Below are 21,444 nucleotides of genomic sequence, written 5' to 3'. Positions count from 1 at the left end.
TGGTCTAATAATAAATTAAATTAAGAAGGAATTTCTTTCAATATTATACTCTTCTTATTGACACATAAATAAAAATGATGAAAAGTCAAAAATTATATATATATCCATCATAATCAGTGAAGACTCTGCTTGAGTGACTTGCATAATTCTTTTTATTATTTTAAACAACGAATAGAATACATTGAGTCAATTGAAATTGAAATTTGGGTACGACCCAAATTAAAAATACTACCGATATACTCTAAATGTATTTGGAGAACGGGAGTTAAAGTGCGAAAAAGGAAATGAAGAGAGACGCAATAACTCGTATAAATATAAGTTTATTTACATTGCAACAGATCCTTTTGTCAAATAAATGACAAAGGGTGATTACGAGTGTAGACTTGAACGTAGTTAGAGATTAAATGTTAATTAAAAATAATAATTACAACATTCTAAAACCGTGTATATATGTGTAGTGTATATGTTGATGTTTGTGTATGTATGTATGTATATGTGTGAGGTGACGCCTTGCACGCTCTGTTGATTGAGTAATATACAATTCATCCTCCGTGAACTCTACGAGACGTGCTACTGCGACATTGTGCTTTGTTTTTTGTTATTTTTCCCCCTTTTTCATCACGAAGAAAAGTTAAGTGTGGACGATAATATCCCTCCCGGTTGGACTATCGGTACTGGACACACTCATGAACTTACGATTCGCTCTCGTATTTAACTTTGCTTTAATAACAGTCATTAATATTAATAGTAAAATGTGAAAAAGAAGTCACCGTGAGACTACAATTCGAGTCACAGAGGTACCGCAAGGCCGTCCCAGAAAAGAGAGCGAATTTCGTTGCGTTTATGTTGTCTCTCCTTCCCTTGACAAAATTCTTAAAGAATGACAGAATGAAGCGTAAACGAAAAGCGATAGGAACGGTTTACGCATTTTTCACGTGCGGCACAATGCCATATACTTCTCTTGTGTATACTTCTATTGTGTATATTATAAATATTTACACACGTGTGCGTGTATATATATTTATATATACACATGTATATAAATATGTATGTATATATAATGTGTGTCGAGGCTGATGTAGAAAAAACATCGCGATTAATGCCGCACTTTTCCGTCGCTGTACTTTTTTTTTTAAATACGCAAACGATATAAAAAGTTGAGCATCGTATTTCTCATTGCGTATTATCTATAAATACACGTCGAGAAAAGGATTATTGAAGATCGATTCGTATTTCGCGGCGGTGAAGAAAAGCCGTGCAAACGTCGCGAGAACGTTCACCGCCGCGAATGATCTCCTCACGTATGTAAAACGTGTGTACACGGCCCTCGAGGCGCCGATCACACACACTCTCGGTTATATTAATCCTAACAATCCCTCTTAATTGAATGCTTCCTTTTTTTAGAAGAACAATCGAGGCAAAAGAATTCGGCGACAATTTGTAGTGAAATTATTTCTTTTTTTTTTTTCTTTTTAGGATTGACCTGTGCCATTTTTTCTTTTTTTCCCCCAACTATCTTGTAAAAAATAATTCATTCCAATTATTTGCACATCAAACCGAGATGGTCGACGCGATTTAGCTAAAGGCTACTCGACCGTGCAGAAGTTTACGTTTACAACGACTTTAGCGTGTGAAGCGTTCTAAATTCGAAAAAGACGTTTCACTCTTACCTAAATCCTAGCAATAAGAAATTCAGAAAATATTCTTCGATCTGAAATACTCGGAAATCTTTCAGAGATCTGAAATATTTATACTAGCTAGTACAAGTTCTCGTATATCTTAAGGCAAGGCAATTCTCACGTTCGAAGCGTCCGGGAATCCAAATGCGTGAGAATATCAAATCAAGATGAAATATTTTCCTGCGTTTTCAGCCGTTTCGCACGCTAAATCGACGTTCCCGTACAAGTCTTCGACTCACGTACGACTCCGAATTCGCGGCGACTCGAGTTAAGGACACGCTTCTCTGTTTCCTCTGTATGTTTTTCTTTTGGTTTACAATGTTCAGAACACGTTGTGTATACGTCTGTGTACATGTTCTATAACTCGCTCTGTGCGCGCAATCGTTGGATAACGATGCACTTCGCTACTACGTGGTGCACGTGATCGTCGTCCGAGTATCCGTAGTCACATATGGCACCAACAAGGAATAATAAGGCTTAATGATTGTAGCGGTGGGTTATGGTGGCGGAGGTCTCCTCTGAGGTTCGGGTGTGTAACGCAGACGAGCTCGCACATGTTGCGGGCTACCAGGCACGGAATTGCTTTCCGACAATCTCCTAGGCGGCGGCTGAGGCGGAGAAGGTGAGACATACCTAAAAAAAAGTCAAATTATCATGTACATTATTCTTTTTTGATCTTATTGAAAAAATGAGAGAGAGATCAATGATGATAATTCATAATCTTATAAGAAGTTATAGCAAGTAAAAGGCAAACAAAAAGCGAAGAAATGCGCACCTTCGCGGAAAAGAAGGAGACGCCTGTTCAATTAAATTCCTCCTAAGAGCAAGCGGGGACTCGCCACGACTTAATCTCGGCGGTGGTTCCGGTGAAGGAGCGCGATCGCTGCCGAGCCTAAGACGTACATACGACGCGAAGCGTTTCTTCGCGGACTCCTTTGAGCTAACAACCTGCTGCGATGGCATCGCCATTGATGACGGCGGTGATTCCTGTTTCAACTGATGCGCAAAACGGGAGATTAACAACTGTGGACTAGTGGAACCGTGGGATCCCTGCGGCGGTGGCTCCGAAGGAAATCTATATAAAAAATAACTTGATGTAAAAGGGGATAATAACATTTATACTAAATGAAGTTGATTCAAAAATAGACTTTTGCATTAAAAATAATAAAGAATAGAAATGATTAGATTAAAATTAAATAATACATCTAATAGATGTTTAAAAGAATGAATAAAGGATAAATAAGAATAAATATACAGCATTCAATACATGGTCGTGCATATGATCAACCAGCAAATATCATTGCAAATGAAAGAAATAAAAAATATAAAGTAGCTCATACTCATCATACTTCAAATGTTAAGTTCTAAATGACAGTGTCTTAAAAAATAATTCTGACAATCATGTGCGTGTATTTTGTAAGTAAATCACAAAAAATTCAGGTCTTTTAACAAATATTCAAATTACCTCTTGCGGCTGATCATCGGACTACCGTAGATATTCTGAGTTTGTGGATAAGTTTGGAGTGCAGCAGATTGCTGTGACGGTGGATGCGTAAGACGCTGCAAAAATGGTGAGTAACGGCCGCTATTATCATACGTAGCAGGTGGTGGCTGAATAACGCCAGGCGGATCAACGTTCTCCCGCCGCCAGGGCGAATAGTCTCTGGTGAAAGGGCTTAACGACCTTGAAACGCCTCCCTGCCATCGGTCCGCTTTGTTGCCACCGTCCCGCTCCTCGTAACGGCTATTGCGATACGGGGAGTATGATCGACCATTGCTGTCCAAACTGGAATCCTGAGTCCTGTAAGGAGAGAACGGTCTCGTCGTCGTCGTCGTCGTGGTCATCGTCTCTTGTCTACCTTGACCATTTGTTGTCGAGCAGCGATTCGAGGAGTTGTAATCGTGCCTGGTGATGCTCTGCTCGTGCTGGCGATAGGGCGAGAAAGGTCGCGGCGGCAGATTCGGCTCCGGCTGATCCGCCGCGTCTTTAGATATTGGTGGTGAGAACGGTCGAGCCATCTCCTTCCGACGAAGAGTGTACGGACTGTAGGGCACATAGTTCGCGCCATTTTCGCTGTTGGAACGCTGATGAAATGGCAAAAAGCCACAATTCGACGATTCTCTGAAGCTGCTATTGATATTGCTCCTCAAGAAGGCTGGCACCTCGGATTGCGCTCGAAGTTGAGCTGTCTGTTTCAGGGACACATGACCCGAAATTCGCTGCTGCTGACATCCTGGTAATCTGGAACTGAATCGTCATTCAAATAAAATTTTCTGAAGGATAGATTTATGAATATGATTGATTTCCCTTCAATACAAAAGTGCGATTTGATTCTTTCGGTATGCGTATGTACCACCATCATCCTATAATCATATCTTGATGGCTCTGTAAAAAACCTCAGTCTAGAAAAGTTAATAAATGTTAGAGCAAAGCGTTAATCGTTAATTGTTAGGTAAAACGCAGATGAGGACAGAAGTTTTCTATTATAAGATATATTAAATCGTCTTTAAATCGTGCCGGAAACCTCCGGAAGAAAATCTCGTCTTCATGCGAGATCAGAATTTTTCGCGTCATGTAAGTCACGGAAAAAAATCACTTACGGCGAAAACTTTATATCAAAATGATGAGAAATCTTAAATTCTATAAAAATTTTACTGACAAAATTAAGAAAAGAAGTAAATGATACGATTGTGAAATTTCTATAATTAGGATATCTTGTGTACAATCCATAATTCTTTTTGTCACGATTAATTTCGCTGCAGCAATTTCGTCCCCGATCTGCAATAGTCAAGAATTCATTTTACAAAATCAATTTGCAAAAAAAGAAAAGAAAAATGGCATGTGCACAGGGAAAAATTATGCGTGCATCGCGACGGAGTTGCGAGTCGCTACGCTAAACGCAACAAAAATAGGCGAAAAGAAAGAAACGAAAATACATTAAAATAAATAAAAAATGCTTACCGTGAATAGGGGTTGAAAGGTGGGGTGTGTAACAGGCGCGTGCACAAACCAAACAACTCGAAATGAAAATCGGGCAGATTTTTGGATACCCTGAGTAGCAGGATAGTTTTTCTTTTTTTTTTCTTTTTTTTTTTTTAATCTCTTTCGGGGATTTTCAGGTAATTTGTCCGGGAAGGAGCGGAAATAGGAAAGGAGTAAGGAATGAGAGAGGTAGAGGATGCTACGCCGCGCTGCCTCCCTCAAGCTCAAGGCTGCAACACAATTCAACACGCACGCAAACTTTTAATTCGAAAGAAAGAACTGTAAAAGTCAATTTTTTTGCAAAGCTGTATCAAAGATAAATATATACCGGATGTTCCGGGAGTATATCAGTATACAGTTTGTATTCGACAAATTTTTCTACAAATTCGTGAATTGATCATTCCTCAGTTGCAAAAGTCGACACGCGCAATCAACGAGAGAGAATCCGCTGGCTGAAAGCCAAAGACGCCATAATTCCGAGACATCTTATACAATCATTAACATTCAACGACAAGCCAATTCGCAAAACTCTTCGGTCCAAAACTCACTGATCGTCAACATATTAAGTGCATAAAATTTTAATCGAAAAAAATCATTGGTAAAACGCGATTAAACCTTGTTACCAAGACGAAAAAAAAAATAGATAACCAAACCAGAAATCAGTATCTTTATTAGTCAGGAATCTCATGCCATGTTTAAAAAGTTCGCGATTTCACTGTTACGCTAGCATTCTTAATTGATTATGTCATCCTATCATTCCTATCACAATATTAAACATCTTAACTATTATGTCTAATCTAAGAAAAGCATACAGCAAATAGCAATTAGCAAATATTATTGATTCTCACCTTGGTTCTAACTGCCGCATGACTTTGCCGAACCATTGACAGCCTGAGTTTGTTAGGGCGGAATTTGTCTCGCCATCCTGTAGAACGTCGTATTTGCGAATAAAGGCATGTTCCATAAGCTTGTGGTACTTTGGCCGGTGCTTGTAGTTCTTTGTGAGGCAACAACTGACGAAACTCCTAAACTCCTTGGAGAAGAGTGCATCCGCCGGAAGAGACGGAGGATCGTCTTGTACTACTCTGCTCAGTACCTACAATGAGTAGGATAATAAAATAATAAGTATGAAACAATGTAAATGGAGTCATATTGAAAGAAATTATCCAATCACAAAATAATTGTTTTCAAAAGATACAGAAAGAGATAAAAAGAGAAAGCAGGGGAGGGAGAGAGAAGAGAGAGAAAATTATATTAAAAATAAAAGTTTCATACAGAACTAAAAGCAAAAGAACTTTCTAATATACAATTCATTTATTTTCAATACATAATTCATTACGCATATTTAGTACAGTTCACAATAGAGAAAAAAAATCTAAAAATCAAATTTTCAACGGAAATTTTACCTCAAAATCAGTCTTGCAGTCTCGATAAGGAAATACTCCCGTAGCTAGTTCCACTAGAGTAATGCCTAAACTCCATACATCTGCCCTTATATCATAATCCGGTTTAGTAGGATCTGGTGGATCTATCCTTTCAGGCTATATAACGATAAAAAAAGCACAATTATTCTATTATTTAGAAAAGCATTAAACATTTTCCTGTATTGTGATATATATTTACTTACAGCCATATATGCCGCACATCCAGCACTTCTCGTTTTCGCTTTGCTATCGACCAGTCTGCCAGAAATCCCGAAATCGCAAAGTTTCACTCCTCCCGTCTCATCAAGTAATATATTACTAGGTTTCACGTCTCTATGTATTACACCATGCTTCTCTTTCAGGTACGACAACGCTTTTACTGTCTACAGAGAAAAAAATGTATCACAATGTAAAGTCGTCTTTCCAATAATTTCGAAATTATGAAAACATAATCTAACATATTTAAAATCTATCAAATTTTAAAGAAAAAAATTGACACTACAAAGTTCAACTTAAAAAATAATGATATAATAAAAATAAAATTATCTTCTTTCGGGTATGTATCTTCTTCTTTCCTATAATTTTTTTAAGATTTTTGAAGATAGCAATTATGGAACTCAGGACATAAAATATCTTATAAACAAAAGGATAAAGAAACTTACTGCTACTGTAACTTTTCCTAAAAAATCTTCTGGTATCGCTTGCCTGCTACGCTTTAACAATTTGTCTAGGCACGTCGCCATCAGTTCCATGCAAATCCAAACATCAGATTCAGTGATGAAACAGCCCAGGCACTGCACAATGTATGGACAGTCGTGCGACTTGAGTACGACGTCGAGATCCATGATTATCCTCTTGTTTTCTTCCGCGTTCCCGGAGCGACGCATCTGCTTCACGGCGATTATTACGCCGCTCGGCTTATGCCTCATTTTAACAACGTGTCCACAGGTACCATTACCGAGTTCACCCAAATGCTCCAGATCTTTCATATCCGTCTGATACCTTTGGCCATTGATATTCAGGATACCATTCATCTTCATGATCTCTTGCAGCTTTAACTCAACTTCACTATCATGCATCTTTGGCGGTGTTATCTGCGATACTGGCAGATCTAGCTGTCTTCTAAGTCGTGTCGGGGTACCCATGTCCCCAACAACTAAGAAATGCATAATATTTTAATATTAATTAATAATGTTAAGTTCTTTCCATTCTCTATGCTATTTTCTTATAATTAAACATAACTTCCTTATATTCAGCATGTATAAATAAGTCTACATTTGCTTTAATAATAAAAAATAATCTTAATTTTCAACATTGAAAAAATATTTCTTCAAAAAATTTAACATCAAACTTGTAGAAAACTTTTAAATTTAATATTGATACATTTTCATTTAATATTGAGCTTATTAATCCTATATTTAATTATATGTTTACAATATGTGTTCTACATTTAATTATACATATTAGCATTGATTTATATTATAACACTACATATATTATATATTAGGAGTGTGATTTATAATAGTTTTGAGGGTTTTTTTTCAAAAACTGATTTATTTAACAACATCACGTAAACGTTTAATAACTACTTAATAAATACTACTGTATGACCAACATTTAATTCTCTGGCAAGTTTTGAAATGAATTGTGTTAGATTATTGTGCTAGATTATCAAATGCTTGCAAATCTGCATTTTCCAACTTTTGCCATTAATATTGAAATCACCACTTTTAAATCGACAGAACTAATATTCACATGTCTTAATTAATGGAGCAAAGTTTCTATCAGAATTCTATGACCTTCATCCACCGTTTTCTTCTTTAAAAAACAAAAGCAACACATGTTGAAAATGCTTTTTAGAAAACTCCATTTTTTAAATGATTTTTACTACATCTATTGTTAATAAACGATTAAATATCATGGAGTATTAAAACATTAAGAAATAATAGCTGTAATTGAAATGTCTTTGACAACATTGGCATTAATGCTACCTTTAGCAAAACCCTTAAATACTACTAATAATCACACTCCTAATATTTAACATTGAGCTCTATTAACATATCCTTTCTCCTCTAAAAGTTATTATGATATTTATTTTACTATGTGACTTATTAGCATGTCTGAACATTTTGAATCGGTATAATAAGAATTCAATTACAATAATAACAGCTTAGGATCTAAATGTTATTCAGCAAAAAAATCTGTTTCTATCAATGTAGATTAAGCAAATTCAGTTGGACATACTAGTGTATATTAAAACCATTATATACTGACATAATCTAAACATGAAAACAAAATATCTTGAATGTAATATATATTTTACCAAATAATATACAATAATAAGAAGCATATATTGGGTCATCTAAAAAGTATCCACGGTTTTTGTCACTAGATGTGTGTTGATAGTCATATATCTAGTGACAAAGTACCACGGATACTTTTTAGATGACCCAATATATTAAAGTTTTTGTGATTTAATTAGTTTCTATATTTATATTAAATACATATCTTCATGTATATAATATACATCGATTTGTATATAATAGCTTTAATATGTACTGAGTGTAAACTGACATCCCCCCAATCAAATTTATTCCATTAATCTCAATTTAACTTATGGACGATAAATTCGGTAACTCGTACTACACTAGATTAGTACATATTAAAAACTGCTTTGTAAATGCAGTGGTAATATAATCAAATTTGACATTAAAATAATACATTAATATTCCGCTAAATAACGCAATACCATTATTGCATTATGTAATCGTTAAAAATATTTATATGCTTTTACATTTAACTTGCTAATCTCATGTATATAGCAAACTATCATGTCTACAGCTAACTTTTATTATGCATTAATCTAATGCAAGTGATTAATGCTCGAATTCGTTATAATTTTGTATCTTTGATCTAAGAATTAGAAAAAAATAAAAAATAAATTAAATAAAGATTACAGTTAATCTACATTGATAGAAATAGACATAAATCAAATAGCGAGCGAGAATCGACATCAAAGTTCGATCAACAGTCCGACGGTCAACATAACCTGTACACATGAAATCATGGTAAACGCATCGTCAAAGAGATGGATCATATCCATTTAGAAAGTGAAGGTTCCAGAGCGGACTCGCAGGGATGTTTACACGCATTTAAAGCAAGCTGCTTACGTTGCCGTGGTCTGCGAGGCGCGGGGCTGGACGCGGATCCTATCGCCACCGCCGTCGACGATGACGACGACGACGAAGAGTGCAACCCCATGCTCGGGCCGCCAACGTCGCCGCCGACTTGCCTGTCCCGCTCCCGCGACTCGTTCTCCGCTCGCAACCGCTCCTCCAGATTCATAATCTTCTTCTCCAGGGTGCTCGACATCGCGCTCGCACGCCGTGACTCCTCGGCGCTGCCTAACGCGGCTACGTGTTTGTTTTGGTTTCTTTTTCTTTTTATTTTTTTCTTTTACATACGCCGCACTCCACCACCAACGCCAGGCTCACCGGGTTCGCCACACCGCCGTCATGCGCCCGATATTTGACAATTTTTGCATCACTTCTTTGCTGCTCTTTTACGCGCTGCCCCTTTTTGGCAGCAGGGGGTACAAACTCCCCTCCTGAAAAAAAGGGGGGACGATTCTCAGCGCCGTCTGAACTTTCCGGAAGTAGCGAACTAGGTGCGTGAGGATCACATGATATAAGCAATGGGTGCAATGGTTGCTCGACCATGCGCACCGTACAATAGAAGACCCTGCGCACAATAGAAGGAATGAGGAATTAGGAATAGAGAATAAACGATTTCAATCTATCAGAAATCGTGTATTCCGATCATGAAGTATAGAGAATAGAAGGTCGAACTTACATGGCTAAGGCACGTCAAAAAACGTGATCAAAAGTGGTCATCTGAATTAGTTCAATTGAGATGTCGCTTTCGTTTCACATCTAAAGTCACTAGTTTAACAAAGTATCGCGATAAGAAAATTCACTGAATTAGCATTTGGAGCCAAAATAGCATCGAAGTGCTATCATAACCTGATTCTGTTAAAAAATCGGAAATCGATACAGGAGTCTGAAGAAGAAGAAGAACTTGATTGTGTTATTATCGAAAATGCTCGGTTGCTGTTGAAAATTGCAAAAACCGCAGCGAAAGAGACTAAAGTTTTGAATAAACCGCACGTCATGGAATCAAAATGGCGGCAATTCGCGATACTGTGTTAATGACTGTCTAGTGACTTTAACGATATCATTCTCGTAGTTTGCACAGTAAGTCATACCAATTTTACATGAAGAATGCTCCATTCTTCACGATTTCGTATCTTTACACGCCTACCGACAGTTACGAAATCGCGCCTCTGATAGGTGGTTGAAATTGTGTTAAGGTGCATTTTCATGCTAACGTTCAACGCTTATTTTCAGCATCAAAATAGGCCACGTAATCAAAATTGACGCTTAATATTCGTCAATTTTTGTCACGTGACTTATTTTGACGCTAAAAATGAGCGTCGAGCGTCAGCATGAAAAGGCACCTTTATTCCTATCGTTATCGCTATTCCTTCGCATTGTGTTTAAAGGCTTAAACACAACAGGCATAGGCAATAGACACAGGCAACAGGGAATAATGAACTGTCTAATCAAACTCTGATGTGTAAGTTCAATATCCCTTAAAGCTTGACTTTCTTCCATTTCTTTTTATCATGAATCTAAAGCCAGCGGCACACAATGCTTGTTTTCCTACTGAATTGTCAGCTGAATTAGAATCTTGTCACTATATATATTGGTTTCGGTCATGGAAATAAGGAAACTAAACTTAAATGGCCGGTCATGAAAAAAATGGACTCAAAACCACAATATAAGTACATATAGTATGGACATTAAACTTTTTATGCTTCAATTTTTAATGCACATTCGTCGGTTTCCAACCAGGAATGTGGCTGCCTTCATTAAGTTGAAATTGCTGATTAGGTAAGGGGCTCCGTACAATAAAAGTAACAGGGAACAGAGAACAGAGAATAAGAATTTCAACCTATCAGAAATTATGTATTCCACAATACATGATTTCTGATAGGTCGAAATTCTTATTCTCTGTTCTCTGTTTCCTGTTCCTTTTATTGTGCGGAGCTCCTTATTCTCTGTTCTTTGTTCTCTGTTCCTTGTTCCTTTTATTATGCGAAGCCTCATAGGTTAGCTGGATCTCCTTTCCATAAAATATAATTAACCCTTTCGCTTATAATATGTGTAAGATTTGTGATAAAGAAATCGGGTCAAATATATGAGTATCACAGGTGAGAGCTGTAGTATGTCATTCGTACAAAGCTTAATTTGTTTTATTTTGTAAGAGAAAAGTAGGGCAAAGGGTTAATAAAATTAAGTTTTACTAAAAAATTTTCATAATAAAGTATGCATGTGTGTGTATGTGTGTGTGTGTGTGTGTGTGTGTGTGTGTGTGTGTGTGTGCGCGTGCGTGCGTGCGTGCATATATTATTAAATTACAACTTCACATTTACAATTTTCATGCAACATATTATTTTTTCATACATAATTATTCAATTACAATTTTCGTATAGTATTTAATCAATTGTTATTTTTAATTTACTTATTATTGTTTAATATTATTATTATTATTAATGTGAATATTATTTTTATATAATGAATTCGTTAACATTATATTATTATATAATTCTGATTTAAAAATATATTCGTTATAACAATTTTCATGACACGACCGAATTTTAAAATGAAATAAAATCAAACTGTATTAATATATTAAAGACTCTAATGAATATAAATCAAGTGATATAACTTATAAATTGCAGAAATTTATTTTGCAATGTAGTATTTTCTTTTAAGAAAACACATCTTGCATGAAAATCTGCTACATTTATGTGTAACGATCTATTTTTAATATATAAGGCTATTATCAGTTTCTAATAAAGCGAAAGACATTTTCAATTAATATTTTTTATTTATTCATATAATATATTTTTGTTTATTCAATAAACAATATCATTTTATCTAACCTTAAAGAACAGTTTACAGCTCTGTAGCGTTCGAAATTAATTCTTGGCATTCGGATTGCTCGAAGATCACGTGATCAAGCTCGCCATTTACTAGCTTGCATCTCAGATTTACATTGCCGAACGCATCTAATAATCAGATGCCGCTGGTTCAAGCCGAAGTTTGGAGTTCGTTTGAAGTTGTTTGAAATTTGAAAGTTATCAAAAGTTATTCCGTCGAATATTGTATATAAGTAAACACGATTAACGAGAAATGATCCTTTGTTACAACAAATTACCCAATAATGACTACAGTTGATGTATCGAATTTTAATGAGGACTTTAATTCTGAAAGAACTATCTACAAACGTAGGTCATCAGTTTTCCACGCGCGGTTTTCTATAGCCCACGATCACCAAAAAGGTTAGGTTTATGAAGTGACAAAAAAATTTTTGTGTCGAAATATTTAATTTAAAAATAATTGAGGATCGGAATAGGTCTATCTCCATTAACGATATAGTTTTTATAAATATAATTATTTCTTACGAACAATAATTTTATTCTTAAAATGTTAATTTCTATATTTAAAAAACTGCTATAATGTCCATTTCCACCAACGTAGATTAATTTTAATCTCGGTTCAACTTACTCTTTGTCTTTTTCTAATCTTTAGAATTAGAAAAAGACGAAGAGTAAGTTGAACTGAGATTAAAATTAATCTACATTGATGGAAACAAGCATAAAAGAAACCGACTCTAGTAACTGTAGTTATATCTTCTTTCAGATAAATTTATTTTGTATTTATTTGTTCCATGTAAAATATGAAATTACTTATATATTAATATATTATAATGATAAACAAAATATGTCTTTTAGATGACAATGGAGTTATAACCAATGGAAATGGACCAAACCAAAAAGAAAAAGAATGCAATGCAAAGGATGCTGTTGAGACTTTTAATCTGAGGGAATATATAGATAAACTCAGGCAGGAGCGAAAGGACTGGCAACAGGAGTATAGAAATCGCAAAGCTCAACGGAAGAACTTGACCAAACAGAAAACAAGCATGGAGGGACAGGGACAGGTTCTCGACATAAATATACTGACAGAAGCCGAAAGAACTTTTGTCTTGACACGTCCCAATTATGAACACATCTGCAAAAATAGTCAGAAATTATTAGATGTAGCATTAAAAATATCTAAGCTCAGTCAACACATACATAAACTGAATGAGAAATTCGTGGAAAGAATGAAGGATAATATATCAAAGGCCACTGTAAATGTTATTGAAATCTCAGAACAATGAAGCAGATCAGCAATAGTTTTAGGAATCGTTTATTTTTTCAATTCTACAAATTTACAGATAGTAGGAGCTTCATAATAAAAATATAAATAACACTTAAATTAATTAAATATGACAACACTAAGCACGATTGATTATACAATACTTATTTGTGTGATTGTGGCACATTTACATTCATAATTATATATATACCAGATGAAACATAATAAATACAAAATAATTTACCAATATTATACAGCATTAAACTTTATATCTATGAAATATGGAAAAAATCTCTCTCTCTCTCTCTCTCTCTCTCTCTCCTGCCATTTCTGGTACGTTCAACAAAATTCGAGATATTAACTCGGTTGTATGAAAAGATATTTCTTAGAGTGACTCTTACGATCACGTTTTATGATATACTAATATTCAATGCTTTAAATAATCTAAGATTGTACGGAATAACCAATAGAGCTGTCATCTATGCAGATGGAAGCTCTTTCTTCTTGCTGCTTTCCTCTCTTTCTGTGCGAGATATTCCTTCCTTGACTGACTGCTATGTAGCTCTAGGATGTGATTAATTTTTCGTACAATCTCTTCAGCCGTCACTGAATCTGCTTCGAAATCATGATTCTTGAAAGATGCTGATTGATGTAGCGAATGACTTTGACCTATAGCACCATCAGTAAATTTAAAACGTCAGTTTATGAAATATTAATTTTTATCATAAAGTGAAATGATCAATATATAATTATATAAAAAGAAAATAACTGACTCAGAATATTATCCGGAGCGCTGGATTGTGGAGTATAAACCAGTGTAAATATAGTTTTCGATCCCTTAGTCTCGGTCACTTCGCACCATGCGATGTTGTCTATGTGATAACTGACTGCCCGTTGTCTATTCCAAAATCTAGCAGCACCTTTGCCTGTTATTACTGGATCTATCTCTATCTTTTCGCCCGATATTCCAAGATGAATCTCAGTTTTTGCTCGCATTTTGTTAATTATATATACTCTGTAATTTTTGGAGATTTGAATATTCTTAAAAAAATACAATCTGAACGCGCGCGCGCACACACACACAACGATAATTATGAATCTTATATTATTCTGTTGCTTTATTACAATTTAATTATTATATATGTTTTCAACACTGCACTTTTCTTTAATTTTCATCACTTTTCTATATTTTTATTTACATGTTATTTGCTGTTATTTCAATGTATTTATTTTAACAATTATTTCATAAAAAACTTGATATGATATTGTATGTAATATATTAAGGAAATACCTATATGACTGATATAATGGCGCCTCCATCGCAGTAGTATGACCTTCCATCTTGGCCAAGTCCTTTGCAACTTCCTCCTGCTCCTTGTCTTTACCGTCCAAGATCTCTTCATCTTTTTTCTCAATGCAACTTATTGTGTTGTATCGTGCTTTATCACTTGGCTTCATCTCGATCAAGCCCAGTGTAGTGAATTCGAATTTGGAGATAGTTTCGTGTGGGTCTAAACAAGGAAAGGCCCAGTCTATCTCACCGTCATCCTCAGTGATGTACAGTCCATAATGTGAAATATCCTCCCTGGAAGTAACGGCCGACGGAACTATGAATAAGTCATATGCGTTCTAGCAATAAAGTAACTTGTTACAGACTTCAAATTATGGTCGGGATGTTCAATTGCATATTTATAGCAAATCAACCCAATGAAGTCCAACACTCGTGCTGTTACTATCACTGCTGCTTGAAGCGGATACGTCCTGTCCTCTTTCGGCAACATACACATGAATATCCTGTACTTTCTCACAGGAACGCTCACTTGTGTCTGCGTAAAGAATCTTTTTTGAATATTGTAAAACCATATTTTTTAAGAATGAAGCTCATAAGAATAATTTTATAATGCATAATCTCAATTTTTTTTGCTAAATCTTGTAATATATAATTTTCATCTTTTAAGAGATTTTTTTTGGAAATGAACTTTTTGAAGGAAATAGAAAACAGATACATACGTCGCCATCAAATTTGATATATTCTTTAAATGGATTTGGTGGTAAATATGGACATTTTTCAAGTTGTTCCGATAAAAGAGATTGTCCTTTTTTAAGTGGAGTTTTCCTACGAAAATCTTTTCTTTGAAATAGATCTGATTGATCTGCAGGTGTCACAGCACTAAGATTGTGTTCCCATTTAACATGCTTGATTTTGGCAGCCTTTTTTCTTTCTATATCCATTTTTTCTAATCTTTGTGCAGTATTAGATCTCTGTCTGTGACTGAATGGCATTTCTAGAACGACGTATTAAAAAAAGCATAATAATTAAGCAATTCAATAGAATTAATTACACTTTAATTTAGTTTTAATTATAATAAATTATGTTATAAAAATTATTTTATGGACTCTAACTGAATTAATTCCAATTTGGATTTTACATGATACTCTTACATAAAATAATAGAAAACAGAAGTATGTACCCATTTGTATGTCATATGATTCTGCCATCACATCTAAATCCTCGTCATCACTTTCTTCCATACCAGGATAACATTGCAGGGTGCCATTTTTCTTCAATTGCTTAGGAATATCTTCTCCTAGTATCACCATGTCGCACATACCTTTCAATCAAAATTGTGTTCTGATACATTATTATCAATATGAAAATACATAGTATATATAAATTATAGATTTGCAACAATGACAATGTATATCAGAACACAGCCCAAGAGTAATATAAGACATATACAGCAAAAAATAAATAAATTACAATTCAAAATAAATTAATTGTAATATAGAACATAAATAAATACTTAAGGCATTTGGCTTATTTACTGAATCACATTAATATAGGAACAATTAATTTTAATTTAATTTATCTTAGAATAAGCATGAGTCATCGACATCATCGGAAATATTATTTCAGAATATTTCCGGATCGAAGTAATATCTCTGCCTACGATTCTAACCTAAATTTATCAGAAGTATATACCTGTGTCGTCCGTCGCGAGAAAACTGTCTCTGATGTGCGACAAAAGCCAATGTTGATTGTCGTAGAGAGCCATTTCTTTCGTCCTTTTTCTCTATTGATTAGACGCCCATTATATTAGTAAATGTGATTACGTCTCGATAAAACGCGCTCTCGACGACTCCGATCGAACTTTTTTACAAATCAAAAGATTGATTTCCGCGTCCAATATGTCACATGGAACGTCATGAAGTTTGCTAGGTTGCTACAATTGCCGGCAGGTAGTAACTATAATAGTAGTTGAGTCAGTGACATCAGGGATTGTAGATGACTTCGACTAAACTTCGATTAATTTAATAAATATTAACTTGAGAAAATAAGTAATATCTCTAGTATTTTGTTATAACATCGACAGAAATTTTTATTTTTTTGTTGTTTGGTACAGAATGAAATATTAAATATAAATTCACACAAGAATCATACAAGCATTTAAGATCTAGCTAGATTGTTTAAGACTTTGATTTCTATAGTTTATGTTATTACACACATATATACAGTCCTATAATATATTGTATGATATATTATATAATATATTATATAATATATTATATTAATGTTTGACACAAATGTAATTTATTAATGTTAATTTATTTATTTAGTATTTACTTTATTACAATAATACATAAAGCGATCACATAGTTCATTATCAATTACTATACGTGTACATGTAAAGTGGATATTTCGCGATATTTCACAAATATAGTACAATATATAGTTGTGTTTCGCACTATATGACAAGATTCGTGTTTTCACGCAAATTTTTATCTGCAAAAATGGGAATCATTTAAAGTTTTTATTCCCGACTAATCGATCAGAAACTGAATCGATCTCAAACAAATTCCTAAACAAAATAAACATTTAAATACTGCTACAAAGTCCTTCTCGACTATTGCGTTGCAAATAACACAATTGATTTTTGTATTGCCTTATTATAGATATAAACAACAGCCTGGTTTTTAGAATCAAAATGAATAACATTTTACAACGACGCGTTATATGCAATGATATTGAAATAGTATTGTATGATAATAACAAATTATAAGGCGAAATCTCACAGTGTAAACATTAAAATGGCTATTAGGAGCCTCAATAAAATTTGTATATACGTATAATTACTAATATATCTTTCGTATATACGTATTTTTTAAAATATGTTATATATATATATATACATATATTTATTCATTATCCCATTTTATATTGTAATTATATAAATTGTTCATTCCCAACTATTATTTTTCAATTTTTTGAAGTTACAGTTGGCAGCATCGCATTTAAAATTTTAAAGGCGATTTCCGGTTCTTATGATCTGTGGGGCTTCCACGGTGGCGATGACGGCGGCATTGGCTGAGGGCTGGTTCTCGAAAATGGTGCCCCAGATTGCCACGGCCATCCCACCGCGGGCCCCCTTCTCGGCGTCAGTGTTCTTCTTAAAATTATGCACCGAATAGCGATTGTACAAGCCCCAAATGCTATTCATCAGTTTACTGTTGTACTTGAGTGGCATTAGTTCCCAACCTACATATTAAAAAAAATCAAATGTACAAGTATAAATGAAATTTAAAAAATTGAAGTGTATCCGTCTGGAACGGAAATTGAATTTATAAAAATAGTGAAACCAAATAAGAACTCTTTACTTACCCTCTAGAGGAGGCCTCGGATTGAATACGTTTTCCTTCTTTTCTTCAGTTTTTTCTTTTTTCTTCATCATAGAAACAGTTTGCTCCTCGTTATAGCGAACTTTACACACTGCGAAAGCACTCTGCGGAATGGAAGCCATTTTTCCACAGTCTACAAAATTGAATGTTATTATAATTAATTTATTGTAACGATTAAATAATTAATGTTTCTTGTACATAGATTAAAGTTTGATATGTTCTACAGTATCAATATTTCATATATAATACTTTTCATAATAATTGAATCTATATAAAACATTTATATTAGTAACTAATGAATTGATTTGCTCTTTATTATTGACATTATTTATGCTAAGATATTTCTTGATAACAAGTTAAAATTACTAGTAATTAATGATATAACGATTTGAATTTTATCGATTAAATTGTTACGTCTATAATGAATATGTATGTATGCAATAATTGCGATACATGCATGTTTTACTATCAAAAAATACTTCAAGAAATCCTACTAATCTCAAAAAAGAAAATTAGTTTAGCAATAATTTAGCAAGTATTAAATGTTGTTTAAAGAGGAAATACATATATCTCGAATTTAGTCATGTGAATCAAAACAATATCAGAGTGCTGTGTACAACTATAGTGTATATTATATCTATGTGCATGTGTGTGGGTTACGTATATCTTCTTATACATTCATAGCTATTTATGTCTCATTATCATGCCTTTATATCATTAAGCTTTGATCTTCGTACGTCTTATAAGTAAACGGAACAAAGTGAGTAGAATCAATTCTGCTAACTAATATTTTTATTTGTTACTGAAAAGGTGTCAGAGGAAAAAACTTATTCTGTAAGTTTTCTTAAAAAATGATATGTTTCGCTAAAGGAAGATTAAGTTAGCAGAACAATATATACAAATATATAACAAAAAAATTATATTCAATAATAACGTAGGAATTTGTTGCTATCTAAATATCCAAGTTTCAAATCCATTGCGAAATAAATGTAAATAACAAATACAAATATTAACATTAATTCAATCTACTTATTTTGTTTCGCCAACTTACAAAACGTGATCTTTGATCATAAAGATAATTACGCCTCTTCACTACTTATAATATTATAAATGTCAAAGCACCATTTCATATAGGAATAATAAATCGCAATCACGCCCAGTTGACATAATTTATCTTGGTTATATTTTATATACTTTATTTGTTCTTCTTTTTGTTCTCTAAAATCTAAATGTGCATTTCATCCCTTTTTAAATTCGTAAAAACTCAAAGGAGTTCGCAAACGCTGTTAAAGTTGCTCTCATGAATAAATATTTTCTACGTTTTTCGCCAAATCCAACTGACCGATGCAATTCTCGAAAAGCAATTCCGTTATCTGCCTTTTCGTAAATTGTCTTTCTATCGCCAGGCTCGCCTTCGGTGTGCTTCCTCTTTTCTTGTCTCGATTTGTCCTTCGAATTTCGATCCTCCGGGAAGCTTCAAGCCTCAGGCAGCCGCCAACAATGATGGTCTCGGTAAGATTCATCAACCAAAGGAAAGTCTTGTCTTTGTCGTCGATGTACGAAAGAGACTATACTTCCGCTTTACGTCGCTATTTGTTTGTTATTTGTGACTCGTCGTGAGTAGCTTCTTTTTGACTTCGGGATCTATTCCGAAATAATCCAACGTGATTACTGGTTCCCAACGCGACGGCGGTCATCACTTATAAGCTCGGCAGGGAAAAAAGCAAGGAAGATAACGGAATCGAGACGGACAGAGAAAGAGAGATGCTTTTTTTTCGTCATAATAAGAACGGCATATCGGCGGCCTTCGAGACACTGACGTTGCCCGACCACCGTGGACTCGGTCTTATCGTCTTCAATGAGTAAGAACCTGCAGTGTCGTAGTCTGATTCTGATGCAATAATACGAGAGTTCAAAACTTAAATCCGAATAATACCGTAGAATAATACTGTAGAAGAAGAAAAAATACTTAAACAACGGGCGTCTAAATATTTCAATTGAATTGTAAGTGTAGAGATTACATTTTTTATTATTTGAATACCAACCGGAAACGATTCAAATCGTTTATCAGACAGAACGTTGAAAATCTTTTCTGAATTTTTCTCATTTTTCATATTAGTCTGCTATGAAGACCACAAACGAAGATTTCTCAAGAAGGAGGGCAAGACGTTATATCGTAATAAACAAATTTATCAAAACGAGACCGAGAACAAATGTTCATGCTTTTTATCATCGCGAATCTTATTACGGACGTTACTTTCCTTGTGTTAAATGTTTCTCCTTTGTCGTTTATCATAAATAGGACAGTTGCATCAATGGTTGCATCAACATATAGCAATGACGTTTTGTGCGTGCTTCGATATTTATATTTATTGCATTTGATTAAAGCAAATAATTGGGCAAATTGTGTAATATATATATTCCTTTGATCAATCTGTTTTAATTAATCTGTAATTTGACAAAACATTTTTCATTTGTTAAATGAAAAATTTGACGAAGTTTTGGATTTATTCATAATTATACTTTTTTTAATTATATTTACTTTTTTATAAAAATAAATAATTTTACAAAATAAAAAAATGTTATAAACATAACATAAAAATAGTTAAAAAATATCACGTGCCACAAACACGATATACTTACTCGTACTTTTCTGTATTTCTATTTTTGCATTTCACTGAATGTTATTTAATGCATACATTTTACGATATGGTAATTTTTTTAAGCGAAAACAGATAATTGCATACTTTCAGATTTTTACATGAAAAAATCAAAGGCAATATTCAACATTAAATATGAATTAATGTCTGTGATATGAATTAACACAGTCATTGTATTTAATATACAATTTTTATACTTCAATACATTTGAACTAGATTTGTAAATAAGTCAATATTTACATGGAATTTAATACTAATTTTTGTTACGTACTTTTATTATAATTTTCATTAGAAATGCACTGGATATCCGAAGAGTATCCGATATCTGGTATTATTCGGTACTTTTTTACTATCCGACTGGATATTCGGATATTATTTTAGTATCCAAAAACATATCCGGTTAAAATTTTATATTATTAACAAATTCAAGTAAAGAAATATAATACAAAATTTATAGACTCCTTAAAATTAATACAATGAAAAAATAATGTATAACAAAATACAAATGGGCGTTAAGAGCCAACTGGATATTATATTACGCAGTTAACTAATACCTATTAATATATCACAAAATCAATTTTATACGTTTCGACTCACTATTTGAGCCATCCTCAGCAAAAAATTACCGTTTATCGCACTATAAAATCTGTCTTTATATCATTACGTTGATTTTTTATTATATAAATGTTCTATAAATAAGTATGCATACTCAATACTATATCTTAGATTAGCAAAATTATAATTTTTTTCTTT

General features: G+C 33.7%; 4 protein-coding genes and 1 long non-coding RNA gene across 7 annotated transcripts; 2 read left to right on the top strand and 3 right to left on the bottom strand.

Annotated features, from left to right (window-relative positions):
• Positions 1–304: 304 nt before the first annotated feature.
• LOC105151228 (uncharacterized) lies at positions 305–10,166 on the bottom strand. 2 transcript variants are annotated; one of them, XM_087409191.1, is made up of 9 exons: positions 9,939–10,166; positions 9,257–9,827; positions 6,749–7,242; positions 6,290–6,469; positions 6,069–6,203; positions 5,511–5,758; positions 3,145–3,927; positions 2,455–2,754; positions 305–2,312 (listed from the first exon to the last, which is right to left on the bottom strand). In XM_087409191.1, the coding sequence occupies exons 2-9, from the start codon at positions 9,456–9,458 to the stop codon at positions 2,177–2,179; spliced, it is 2,478 nt and encodes an 825-aa protein (XP_087265317.1). In that variant the 5' UTR covers positions 9,459–9,827; positions 9,939–10,166; the 3' UTR covers positions 305–2,176. The 2 variants fall into 2 exon arrangements, with proteins under 2 accessions (XP_087265317.1, XP_011063114.1); XM_011064812.2 differs by having other exon boundaries at positions 9,257–10,166.
• A 1,996-nt stretch (positions 10,167–12,162) lies between these two features.
• On the top strand, positions 12,163–13,601 carry LOC105151226 (hypothetical protein). 2 transcript variants are annotated; one of them, XM_011064810.2, is made up of 2 exons: positions 12,163–12,438; positions 12,946–13,601. In XM_011064810.2, exons 1-2 carry the CDS (start codon positions 12,375–12,377, stop codon positions 13,374–13,376), a joined length of 495 nt encoding a protein of 164 aa, XP_011063112.1. In that variant the 5' UTR covers positions 12,163–12,374; the 3' UTR covers positions 13,377–13,601. The 2 variants fall into 2 exon arrangements, with proteins under 2 accessions (XP_011063112.1, XP_011063111.1); XM_011064809.2 differs by having other exon boundaries at positions 12,181–12,492.
• On the bottom strand, positions 13,390–16,595 carry Sin1 (SAPK-interacting protein 1). Its single transcript, XM_011064811.2, has 7 exons — positions 16,338–16,595; positions 15,826–15,966; positions 15,365–15,639; positions 15,011–15,180; positions 14,646–14,939; positions 14,128–14,369; positions 13,390–14,023 (listed from the first exon to the last, which is right to left on the bottom strand). Exons 1-7 carry the CDS (start codon positions 16,408–16,410, stop codon positions 13,830–13,832), a joined length of 1,389 nt encoding a protein of 462 aa, XP_011063113.1. The 5' UTR covers positions 16,411–16,595; the 3' UTR covers positions 13,390–13,829.
• Positions 16,596–16,942: 347 nt separating this feature from the next.
• LOC147908512 (uncharacterized) lies at positions 16,943–19,758 on the bottom strand. The gene is made up of 3 exons (XM_087409193.1): positions 19,374–19,758; positions 18,015–18,164; positions 16,943–17,891 (listed from the first exon to the last, which is right to left on the bottom strand). Exons 1-3 carry the CDS (start codon positions 19,552–19,554, stop codon positions 17,656–17,658), a joined length of 567 nt encoding a protein of 188 aa, XP_087265319.1. The 5' UTR covers positions 19,555–19,758; the 3' UTR covers positions 16,943–17,655.
• A 77-nt stretch (positions 19,759–19,835) lies between these two features.
• LOC147908511 (uncharacterized) lies at positions 19,836–20,633 on the top strand. The gene is made up of 2 exons (XR_015546083.1): positions 19,836–20,035; positions 20,151–20,633. It is a non-coding gene; the product is annotated as an uncharacterized LOC147908511 (long non-coding RNA).
• The last annotated feature ends 811 nt before the right edge of the window (positions 20,634–21,444 follow it).

The sequence above is a fragment of the Acromyrmex echinatior genome, chromosome 9 (genome assembly GCF_024713525.1).
Source record: "Acromyrmex echinatior isolate Ae372 chromosome 9, ASM2471352v2, whole genome shotgun sequence".
NCBI lineage: Eukaryota > Metazoa > Arthropoda > Insecta > Hymenoptera > Formicidae > Acromyrmex > Acromyrmex echinatior.
This window is presented reverse-complemented; position numbering and strand designations above follow the sequence as displayed.

Excerpts from the sequence above, each read along its gene's own strand:
- Sin1 (XM_011064811.2), bottom strand. The coding sequence starts at position 16,410 with ATGGCTCTCTACGACAATCAACATTGGCTTTTGTCGCACATCAGAGAC. Across the intron at positions 14,370-14,645 it reads CCATTATATCAGTCATATAG|AGTATATATAATTAACAAAA; the intron begins GTATTTCCTTAA and ends CAAAAATTACAG. Across the intron at positions 14,024-14,127 it reads CGCTCCGGATAATATTCTGA|GTCAAAGTCATTCGCTACAT; the intron begins GTCAGTTATTTT and ends ATGGTGCTATAG.
- LOC105151228 (XM_011064812.2), bottom strand. The coding sequence starts at position 9,458 with ATGTCGAGCACCCTGGAGAAGAAGATTATGAATCTGGAGGAGCGGTTG. Across the intron at positions 7,243-9,256 it reads GCCTCGCAGACCACGGCAAC|TTGTTGGGGACATGGGTACC; the intron begins GTAAGCAGCTTG and ends TGCATTTCTTAG. Across the intron at positions 6,470-6,748 it reads TAGGAAAAGTTACAGTAGCA|ACAGTAAAAGCGTTGTCGTA; the intron begins GTAAGTTTCTTT and ends TTTTCTCTGTAG.
- LOC105151226 (XM_011064809.2), top strand. The coding sequence starts at position 12,375 with ATGACTACAGTTGATGTATCGAATTTTAATGAGGACTTTAATTCTGAA. Across the intron at positions 12,493-12,945 it reads AGCCCACGATCACCAAAAAG|ATGACAATGGAGTTATAACC; the intron begins GTTAGGTTTATG and ends TATGTCTTTTAG.
- LOC147908512 (XM_087409193.1), bottom strand. The coding sequence starts at position 19,554 with ATGAATCTTACCGAGACCATCATTGTTGGCGGCTGCCTGAGGCTTGAA. Across the intron at positions 18,165-19,373 it reads GCTTTTCGAGAATTGCATCG|ACTGTGGAAAAATGGCTTCC; the intron begins GTCAGTTGGATT and ends TCAATTTTGTAG. Across the intron at positions 17,892-18,014 it reads TCCGAGGCCTCCTCTAGAGG|GTTGGGAACTAATGCCACTC; the intron begins GTAAGTAAAGAG and ends TTTAATATGTAG.